This window comes from Taudactylus pleione, unplaced genomic scaffold (assembly GCF_031769625.1).
Source record: "Taudactylus pleione unplaced genomic scaffold, aTauple2 ptg000019l, whole genome shotgun sequence".
NCBI lineage: Eukaryota > Metazoa > Chordata > Amphibia > Anura > Myobatrachidae > Taudactylus > Taudactylus pleione.
The window spans coordinates 18,702,235-18,714,279 of NW_028284421.1; the positions used below are offsets into that span (position 1 = coordinate 18,702,235).

The following is a 12,045-nucleotide window of genomic DNA, read 5'->3' on the forward strand; positions in this document are numbered from 1 at the left end:
TTTGAGAATGACACAAGTATTGGTTTTCACAAAGTTTTTAGACCTTTTTGTCAGATGTTACTATGATATACTGAGGTAAAATTACAAGCATTTCAGAAGTGTCAAAGGTTTTTTTTGACAATTACATTAAGTTTATGCAAAGATTCAATATTTGCAGTGCTGACCCTTCTTTTTCAAGACCTCTGCAATTCGCCCTGGAATGCTGTCAATCAAATTCTAGGCCACATACTGACTGATGGCCGCCCATTCTTACCTAATCAATGCTTGGAGTTTGTTGGAATTTGTGGGTTTTTGTTTGTCCACCCGCCTCTTGAGGATTGACCATAAGTTCTCAATAAAAGCCTTTGACACTTATGAAATGCTTGTCATTTTACTTCAGTATACCATAGTAACATCTGACAAAAAGGTCTAAAAACACTGCAGCAGCAAACTTTGTGAAAACCAATACTTGTCTCATTCTCAAAACTTTTGGCCACGGCTGTACACTTCAGACTACAGGCAGCATCATTTTAGAGTCAGGTAAAAGCTACGTTTTTGCTACTTTTGTGAAACACATAATAATGAGAACAATTCTATTGATTACTCTCAAGGTTGGATACAGTACATGCACATCAGCAATTTTCCAGAAAAGCCATGATGGCTTCATAAGGTCACTTGTGTTTGCAGCCAGCAATGTAACAGGAAGCAAAATCAAAGTTGATCCACTATGAAATCATGTTCACAAATTATATATAAATGTATAACTCCATAAAGTTAATACAGCCCCTACTCCATACTATTAATACACAATCCGACCACCTAGAAAACATGAATATCTTATTACCTCACCCCCTAATAATATTAATGTACAACCCAACCCCAGCCTAGCAGCCAACCCTCCCCAGGTACTTACCTCTGCGAGCAGGAAGTGGCTGTGTGTGGTCTCCACACCTTAGGGTACTGCAGAAGCATAGGCATGTGGACAGGGAGATAGAAGCCTCAGTAGCATACGAAAGGGAAGGGGAGGAGACTCAGGAAGGTACAGTGAGCAGTAATTACAGTACCTCTATGTTGCTTAGTTGCTCTTCATTGCAAGGACCAGGAAGTGACATCAGGTGAGGGCAGAAGTGCGGTTCCATGCCCATAAGGGCCACAAAATGAAGAAATTTGTTCGCTCACCATAGGGTAGCAAGTACTTTTGAGCAATCGGGCCTTCTCCTGCCGGGAGAAGGGTGCGAGACAGGCTGCCGTTTCTAGCATTTAAACGCCATGTCAAGGGCAATTCGCACCCTTCACCTGCAATTGACTTCCACCCTTAAGATGCATACACACCTAAAGATTTTCTGTTCAACCATCCAACTAGTTGATTGGTTGGAATGAAAATCTGGTAACGTGTGGGAGTAAATGATGATCAGCAATTTACTCCAAAATGCCAAAAAAACTGATGAAAATGGTCCTTAGACAAGTTTGTTAAATGTTTGATCTAAACGATTTGTTCAAACAACAGTTTTTGTCCATTTTCCAGCGTTTGGGAGCAAATTGCTGATTGTAATTTGCTTTCATACCTTACCAGATTTTCATTCCAACCAATCAACTAGTTGGATGGTTGAACAGAAAATCTTTATGTGTGTACTGTATGCAGCATTAGGCTTAGACATTGTGGAATATGATTAAATACAGGGGCTACAGTCATACATTACTTGTGAAAACTCATCAGCAAACAAGTCTAAAGTCTAATGATATATAAAGAAGATTTTCCAAATTGAAGAGGGGAATCCGACACAGTAGCTTATCTGAAAGACAGCTCGTTGACAACTATTCCAGTGTGGAACCTGCTATAATTAAGTTTAGTGCTTTGGATCTCCCCTCTATATTTTGCAGTAGTCCCATCAGCATTTATCAGGAACAACAACAGTACAAGTGAGTACAGGGAACACTATATTATTGCCAAAACAGCTGGGGTGCAACACAAATGCAGTACTTAGAGGCAAGAGAGTGTTGTGTAGGTTTCCCACTGGAAAATGGAAACTAGATCAAGTGACTTCATTTTAAATTAATCAATGTAGCTATACACAATTTAACTTTTACTCTAATAAAATAGAGGAGTATTGCTATCAATAGCGAAAAACATTAACTACTAAACTGGGTACACACTTAGCGATGTGTGACGATATGTTGGCCCGATGGGCCGCAGGTACACATTGAGCGATGTACTGAACAATGGAATGATCCCTTGTTCTGTTCTCCATTACCTGCAACAATATCGCATGCAACCATGGGAGCGCGCAGGTAGTCCATACACACTGGACAATCCGGACGATATGTCATTCCGATTTGGCTGGAAACGACATATCAGGCCGACTTCATCCTAGTGAGTACCCAGCACTACACTTATTCTTGAAACAAGCACAAACTAGTAATGATTATTTCATGTATATACTTTTAGATGACAAACAAAGCAGCCAAAAGGTAAAGCAGGAACTACAAGCATTAAGGTATGAAGGCAAGAACACTACAAATACTGGGGATGATGAAGATTATGATGAAGAAGAGGATGAAACATCACAGGAGAATATACCCAGCCCAGCAGAGAAGAATGTTCCTGAATCACAAAAGAAGGACTCACAAGGAGGTAAGGATGATGACCACATTGCTAGTAAGAAAGCACTGATAAAAGAACCATTAATACTTCAAAATAATACAGCAGAAGGTCGAAAACAATCCAGCCAGCAACATAATGAAAGATAGAATGAGGGATCATTCCGTCCTTCATTACAGCTTTCTCATGTGTACCACGGTTACGATATGTCTGCCTGTCGACCACCATATCATTCAGGTACACATCGTCTAGTGTGTACCCAGCATTAGTCACAACTGGTTGTAACAAACTGTTTCACGAGACTGCACTGATTAGTGTGATATGAAACACTTGTATATCTTTGTGCTTCTGAGTCTGTATACAAAGCACAACGGAACTTGGTGTGAAGAAAGCAGCAGCTGCTACAACATTGCTCTTCATATACAGACTCAGCCACACCCAGATATACAAGTGTTGCATACTAAATTAATCAGTGAAGTCTCGTGAAACAGTTTGTCTCATCATGATTGCAACTAAAGCTGCCCATACACCAGAACAATTTTCCTTCAACCATCCAATTAGTTCGTTCGTTAGAATGAAAATCCAGTAATGTATGGGAGCAAATGACAATCATCCACTTGCTCCCAAACATTGGAAACTGTCACAAGCCGCTGATGTGAATGCTGGGGGATCGTTCGCTGAAACTCCTCCTACCAACTGTCCATCATCCCTGAGTTGTTCTGATTGGCTCCTGCGGCTATTTCCTTCTGGTGAGAAGGCTGCTCTGGTGACAGCGTTTCACGTGTTTCCAGTTCTGGCTCAGTCTCTTGTTTGTTCAGTCGAGTACCCAGTTCTCCTGTCAGTTTTGTTTTCCTGCCGTTTGTATCACCCAGGCGGCACGGTCCGCATACCACTTCCTGCCATTAGTGTGAACCAGGCGGCACGGTCTGCATACCACCTTCCTGCCATTTGTGTCATCCAGGCAACACAGAGTGCACAATCAAGCGTCCAGCTGCTTGCATCAACCCGGAGGCACAGGCCACACTCCAGCATCCAGAGTACGCAATCCAGCATACTACCATTTCTGTCAACCCGGCGGCACAAGCCACACATCAGCCACAATTAGTCAAGACTTACCAGCCCTCAAGGCTGCTTCATGGCCCAAAGGCCACATCTAGTTCTACGGCCCACAGGCCACAACTAGCCAAGGCTTACCAGTGCTCAAGGCTGCTTCATGGGCCAAAGGCCGCATCTTGTTCTATGGCCCACTGGCCACAACTAGTCAAGATTCACCAGCCCTCAAGGCTGCTACATGGCTGCAGCTAGCCAAGTTATCCAGCCCTCATGACTGTTGCGGGACTAATTCATGGAGGAACTTCTATCCATAACAGAAGCCAAGTATTCCAGCCCTCAAGGCTGTTGCGGGACTTCCCATTAAGATAACAGCTGTCACTAACAAAAACTCAAAAAGGTTCATTCAGGCAAGTTGGTTAAATCTATTTGATGTTTGGGAGCAAATGGCTGATTGTCATTTGCTTCCATGCATTACCAGATTTTCATTCCAACCAACCAACCAACCAACCAACCAACCAACTAGTTTGATGATTGGAGGACTGGTCTGGTGTATGGCCAGCTTAAAACGCATTTCTGTGTGAAAAAGAAATAAAAAAGACGTTTGACAAAAGAGGCGTCGCATGGGACCTGGTGCACCAATAAGGGCTTTTTGGCGCTACTGCAGCAATAGTGAATGAGAACACATCTGTATGTAGTGCAAACTCCCCACCGAAAACTAGAGAAACTCTTACACAGTAACTGTGCTTACTTTATACCAGCGTTTCCCAACTCCGGTCCTAACAGTGCATGTTTTACAGGTTTCCTCGGTATCACAAGTGTCAGCCAGTAATTAATATACCTTGCACCAACTAGGCAATCTGTTAACTACACACTGTTAGGGGTCCCTGAGGGCTGTAGTTGGGAAACACTGCTTTAGAATAACTTACTGTGTAACTATACGCAGAGAATAGATTTTACACAAGTAACATAGATAGATATTACGGAAAACCGTAACTATAACCATGATTTTTGCAACAAGTAAGAACTATTATAATTCTTTCATTTATATACTTTTAGATGACAAACAAAGCAGCCAGATTGACAAACAGGAACTACAAGCATTGGGGCATGAAGCCAAGAACACTACGAGCACTGGTGATAATCAGGAGAAGGTTACAACACAGGACAAAGTAGACAGACCTGCAGAGGAGAAAGAACTTAAATCACAAAAGGAAAAGTCTGAAGAAAGTGAAAAAGAAGATAATATGGCTGGTAATATATCAGAAACTAGAAAAAATAAAACTGAAGAAATTTCTCTAAATTCAAATCGTGAAAATATTTCTAAAGCAAATCAGAAATCTGGCACTGAGCGCTCTGCTACACTTCAGACTGCAGGCAGCAGCATTTTAGAGTCAGGTAAGAGCTGAATTTTTGCACATTTTGTGAAACACATAATAATTATAAAAAGAAATATTCTATTGAGAAAACCATGATGGCTTCATTAGGTCACTAGTTTTTGCAGCCAGCAATGTAACAGGAAGCAAAATCTACAGTGATCCATTATGATAATATATATATTTCAAACTGTCCACTTGTAGAGTAATCCACCAGGGGCTCAAACAGAGACGAGGCCAGCACTCAAACTTCAATGATAACATCAACAAGTTTTAATCCAATGGTAGAATTCATAGCGACACTGATGTAAGCAGTATGTAGGGCATCTTCAGCATATCATACATTACAAATGTCATGAGCGTCAGCATAGCTGGGGTCCATCTCCAAGTGCCTAATCCCAACAGCTGTTTCGGTCTCAACCATAGTCATGGGATAGCAAAAACAAAGTGCAAAGTGCAGCATACAAATACACATACCTATTAATGAAAAAAAAATGCTCACCTGTATGGCCATCAATGGAGAATGCATCAAACCAGCTGCCCAAACAAGCGTGCAGCTGCGATGAACACCGTCGCTTGTCAGTGACGCTGGTTGGAATCCCAACCAGATGTCACTCGCAACCACGTGACACAGCAGCTGCACAACAAGCTGGATGGCCAGGAATCCACTCAACATCCCCATGGTGACCATCCAAACAAAACAACAAACATGAGTGCAACAACAATAGACAGCTAACTGATGTCAAATATTTACAGGCTGTCATAAATAATGCTGTACACTCATAGACCACCACACAGGATCATCCAGTTCCCCAAAAAAGTTAGAGACAAGAACAATCATATGCTGTAATAATCAAATGAAAACATTGGTAAGGAGTTATCCAAAGTAACATCAAAAGAGGAGAAAAAACATGTGAACAATATAGTACAAAATACACAATTAAAAAGGACCAACGCGGAAACATAGTGTCACTGACCACCATAATACATAAGGTATATACCATATAATACCTCAATACACTACAGATAGGACGAAAAAGATATCTCTTCATTGAGTACCACCGGTGCCATACATGCAAGTTGGTAAATCCATCGGCACTCCTGTTTGAGTAATGTTCTACTCCTGTCACCACCACTAGTTGGCACCGCGATGGGGTCTAATATGGCCCCATCATATGCCAACTTATTTATGTATGATTTTTGATGTTCTTTTGGATAACTCCTTACCAATGTTTTCATTTGATTATTACAGCATATGATTGTTCTTGTCTGTAACTTTTTTTGGGGACTGGATGATCCTGTGTGGTGGTCTATGAGCATTATTTGTGACAGCCTGTAAATATTTGATATCAGTTAGCTGTCTATTGTTGTTGCACTAATTTTTGTTGTTTTGTTTGGATGGTCACCATGGGGATGTTGAGCGGCTTCCTGGCCGTCCGGCTTGTTGTGCGGCTGCTGTGTCATGTGGTCGCGAGTGGTGTCTGGTAGGGATTCCAACCAGCGTCACTGACAGGTGACGGTGTTCATCGCAGCTTCATGCTTGTTTGGCGCATTCTCCATTGATGGCCATAAAGGTGAGCATTTTTCTTTCATTAATAGGTATGTGTATTTATATACTGTTATCATTGAAGTTTGAGTGCTGGCCTCATCTCTGTTTGAGCCCCTGGTGGATTACTCTACAAGTGGACGGTTTGAAATATTGATTACTTTGGCCCAGCACCTGTTATATAACATTTTCCTGTTGTGCGCTTTCCTTGCATATCTTTATATGAAAAGAAAAATGTCTGTGCTCGGTTTTACCCATACTATACATGGTGCTAGGAATGTGACAATATTAATTCCATAAATGTGTACAGAACAGATAAACTTTTGCTATCAGCACTAACAATAATACACTGCAATGTGCAGAAAATAAAACCAAGAGGATTTTATCATGGTTTGATCAAAGCATATGAGCCTGCAGCCCAGAGGTAAGGGACCCCTATTTTTCTGCAGGGCTTTACACTAGCATATATTCCCAGCACACCATTCCATTGCAGGTAAATGTACTCACCTCCCAGATACAGAGGGACACATCTAAACTGGTGCTGGCTTGTGAGCCACACCCATATATATATAGTATTACCTCTATACTGACCAAATGAAAGTTCACATTTTACATCTATATTGACAAAATGTAAAAACATTTCACATTTTATAATATAAAAAATAGAACATAAGATGGCGCTGGTTAAAATACTTCGATTTTTAAAATGATCCCAATGAGGATATCCTTGATGAGAAACACTTCGATATCAGTCTCCAGTCATATGGATGGTGGTTCACAATATAGAAAAAGTGACAATATGAAAGTCTGTAATGACCAATAGTCTTTTATAGTCCCAAAATATATTCAAAAATGCTTTAGGTGTACAGCTTAACCCACTCACTCAGTGCCAGGTTGTATGAAGTGTATATAGGTTTCTTTTTTCCCATACAGTGATCATCCGGTGTATAATTCAAACTTGAGTGGCCAACGGAAGCATACCTACATAATAAGACATATAATACAGGTTACATATAACAAAAAATATAATAAGAAAACAAGATATCCTATATCTACGTTACTTAAAAAATCAGCATATTTATAAAACTAGAAAATCTAGGACATATATAAAATCCCCTCATTGGTCTAAAATAAGCAAATAAAATAGTCACAATATCAAAAATCTTTAAAGGAACCATTTTACTTCAAAATCTTGAGTTAGCCCTGAAGGTTTTAGTGTTTTGTAGTTGAAGATATACTTCATCTCCTCTTTTGCTAAAAAAGATTGGATATTTTTTTTCATGTTTTATCAAATTTTTTACAGCTTTTATACCATAAAAGTTTTTAATACCCTCTACGGAACAATGTGTGCATCTTTAAAGTGAGCGGATAGAGAATGGGAATCTAATCCCTTTTGGATGTTCCGAACAACATGGATATCCACGTGAGCAGTACGATCATGTCAGGCTTGACATTATGGAATGTGATTAAATACAAGGGCTACATTCATAATGACTTGTGAAAACTCATCGGTAAACAAGTCTAAAGTCCAATGATATATAAAGAAGGTTTTCCAAATTGAAGAGGGGAATCCAACACAGTAGTGTAGACTCCCCACGGAAAAATGGAAAATCCAATCAAGTGTGTTCATTTTAGATTAATCAATGTAGGTATACACAGAGAACAGCTCTTACGCTAGTAAAATATATGAATATTGCTAACCATAGGTGAAAACAGTAACTCTTACACTGATTCTTGAAGCAGGCACAAACTAGTAATGATTTTTTAATGTATATACTTTTAGATGACAAACAAAGCAGCATAAAGTTAAAGCAGGAACTACCAGCACTAAGGTATGAAGGCAAGAACACTACAAGTACTGAGGATGGTCAAGATTATGAAGAAGATTATGATGAAGAAGAGGATGAAATATTACAGGAGAATATACCCAGCCCAGCAGAGAAGAATGTTCCTGAATCACAAAAGAAGGACTCACAAGGAGATGAGGATGATGACCACATTGCCAGTAAGAAATCACTGATAATAGAAACATTACTTCAAAATAATACAGGAAAAGGTCAAAAACAATCCAGCCAACAACTGACTAAAAACCCTGAAAAGCAAGAAAAGATCCCAGATTTGGCTCAGACTTTGAAAACAAACCAAACTAAGCTTGGAAAAGGCAGCGAAGTACAAAACTTCAGTGACAGTAAAGTGACGGCATTAAAAAATGGAAGTCTACAACTAATTAACAAAAACAACAAAACATCTAACAGGAGCACATCTGTAAAAGTTGCTGATGAAACAACAAAAAACTTTACTTTGTTAGAAGATAAGAACTCAAATAAAAAGAGATCAGAGGAAAATCTTTGAATGTAAATGTAAAACCTGGGAAACTGATTTCAGAAAACATAAAAACCTCTGACGATATTTCTAAAAAAGAAGAAAAATATTTACCTGAAAATGTTGGGGAAGAAAATGACAACGAAGATGAGTAATATATTTTAGCACTGTACTAAAATGATACATGATGGAGTCCAGACTATAAAACAACATGTCAAACTAGTCAGTAAAATCTGTTTTCAGGTCAATTTAAGAAATTGTGATGGATTTTTAAATGGTGTCTCTGTTTATTCCTAAAATGTAAGTTTAAATAATTGTATTTGTACAAACAATAATGCAATAGATATTTTTAGGTACCTTACACAATAGCAGGCAAGGTGTTTATGGTTATTGAGCAGGTAATCAGCCTCAATACGCCATATGTCGCGAGACGTCGACAGAATTGAACCCCACTGAGCGGCGAAGCATAGCAAATTTTTCTTTCAATTTTGTATCCTATTTGCATCACAGATGCAGCAAAACACCACTCACAGTGTTTCAGAGATGCTGTACTGCGACTTTAACTGCACAGGAATTAGTGTTAAACACACGTACAAGGTCACAGATGAAGCACAATGGTACGTGGCGTGAGAAAAAGTCACAGCTGCTGCATCATAGCACGTCATACACAGATTCAGACTGTCACTTGCAGCTGTTTTATTTTGCATATAAGCCGCGCATTTTGGGCGAATAAGATGCACGGCTGAGTCGCCCAGGACCTGGTGTGCTGAGAGGCTCTGTTTAGACGTTTAGAGCGTCTGAAGCCACAGTGTATGAGGGCATATCTGTAAGTATAAAGAGAATGATGTTTAGGTGTAATGTATTGTTCTGTTTGTCCTTAGCCCCTATCTTTTAGGTTGTCAGAGGATGTGCCTACTCTGGAGAAAGAGAGTATGTAAATAACTATTGCCACCAGTGATCGTACGGAGTTGAAAAGTATGTGGGTCCTAGGGGGTTGGGTATAATATCCTGGCGGTGACCATCCAGACGGTCACAATACCAGCAGCGAAATCCCAACAATCAAAATCCTGAAGAATTTTAATGAGTATTGCAACCCTAACACACCCCTCCTGCAGCCTAACCCTAAGCATCGCCTTTAGCAGCCTAACACTAAGCTTCCCCCTATGGCAGCCTAACCCTAACTGTCCCCTAACACAGCCTAACCCTCCCACTAGTGCCTAACCCAAACTCTAGAACTAATCCTAATACTCACCGTCGGGATTCTGCTGCTGGTATTGTGACCGTCGGGATGGCCATTGCCGGGATCCTGACTATATCCCGTCCCAGTTACCCATTATGTAAGAAATTTTGGTTCTGTTGCATGTGCCGCTGCAGCTCTCTGCCTGATTGGCTCTCAGTTGTTATCCTAACTACCTGGACTCTGGCTGCTACGTGCAGCTACTCACCTGTTGGAAAGTCTACTTACCTGACCTCAGCCTGATGGACCAATCACAGGAGACATCTCCCTTCATGAGGGATTCAAGTCAGTTACTGCCTGCCGGTGATATTACTAAGTTTCTGCACCTAGTGGATGTTCACGTGGTCGCTGCACGCTGTACAGTTCCTTGCTCCTGAACCTTTGTTCCTGTGTCCAGAATCCTGCCATTGTATACCTTTGCTTCCAGACTCAGTCCTCAGTAGTAACCCCTTCCTTGCCTGCTGACATTATTCCAGGTAAAACTTTCTGTGGATTCCGGTTTACTGGGTACATCTATAACAGGTTCCTATTTTACTATTTCTGAGTCCAATCATAATGTAAGTTGTGGCTAAAAATCTAAAATAGTCTGAGAGAAATAATGAAAAAAACAGTACTGTAAGCAAAAATTTTAACCTCCCTACAGGCCCCAAGAATGCACCGCCAACTACCCCACACAAAGTTTATTTTCAAGGAGAGATTTTGTCATTACATTACCCTCAATTTACATTATGGGGCATATTAATTTATTTTTTGCAGTCAATACCAAAAAATTAAGATCCCTTATTGCCTCAATAAGGAACCTAAAATGTACCATTACTGAGTCGCCGGGACAGAGGCTCCGATCACCGTCCCTGGTGACAAGTAAAGTGATCACATATGCAGAACAGATCCTTCTGTCCTAGGGGTCGCTGATTAATGAGGATATGTATGTGAGATTTAACTAATCATAATTTGGGCTCTATTTAAGACATTATTTATGGGATCTACCGTGATTCCTATTGAGTGCACCCGATAGCACTTTATATGTGGGTTATTAACCACAGATTATTCCTGATATTACCTAGACAACTCGGGTTCAATGTAACATATGGGATCTGCTGTGATTCCTAATAATAAAATAAGTAATCCATCAGATATTGTGCATACAGGTTTCACCCTATGTACTATGTATGGGATTCACAGTAATTCCTAAAGGGATGATATAATAAACCTGGCTGTCAATTTATTAATGAGGATATGTATGTGAGATTTAACTCATGATAATTTGGGCTCTATCTAAGACATTATTTATGGGATCTATCGTGATTCCTAATGAGTGAACCCGATGGTACGTTATATGTGGGTTATTAACCACAGATTATTAGAGTCGTGTACATTATGATCTATCTATGACAATTGGAGATATGGGAAAATATGGGATCAATTTAATCCCTAAGTGCTCTTGGCATACTTTTATGTAATAAATCATGTTCATTAAGAGAAATTATTTAGTAACTTAAGATATTGAGAGTGAGTGAATGACGCTCTAAAATAGTGAATTTCAGTTACCAGGGCTGTGATATTTTATAAATACCCGATAGCAGTGACATAACATCAGATCCTGAAATATAGGATATATATTAAATTTTAATAAATTGGTACTGGTTGTCCTTGTTCTGCAGACACCTACCAGTTTCAGATATATATAATATACAATGTTATGAGATAACTATTACATTGATATAACAGACATTATATTAATAGTAACACAAGAATTGTTTTTATTGAAATAAATAAACATACAAAAAGAACATAAAAAATATTTCGCTAAAATATTTTATTTTTAGAGGAAACATTGAAAGTTATATTTTAATTTACATTTATTGTGAATAATGGGACATTAATAAATAATTCCATTTTTTTACATTTAGTGAGTTAATATGAGTCTGTGAGTGCC

General features: G+C 39.4%; 1 protein-coding gene across 1 annotated transcript in view; it reads left to right on the plus strand.

Moving 5' to 3' along the window:
* Positions 1 to 9,120, plus strand: part of LOC148540372 (uncharacterized) — a 69,886-nt gene extending 60,766 nt beyond the window's left edge. Inside the window, 4 exon segments of the mRNA XM_088445762.1 lie at positions 2,426 to 2,611; positions 4,688 to 5,026; positions 8,334 to 8,875; positions 8,878 to 9,120. Coding sequence (XP_088301888.1) covers positions 2,426 to 2,611; positions 4,688 to 5,026; positions 8,334 to 8,875; positions 8,878 to 9,027 — 1,217 coding nt within the window. The 3' untranslated portion in view covers positions 9,028 to 9,120.
* Positions 9,121 to 12,045: the final 2,925 nt, after the last annotated feature.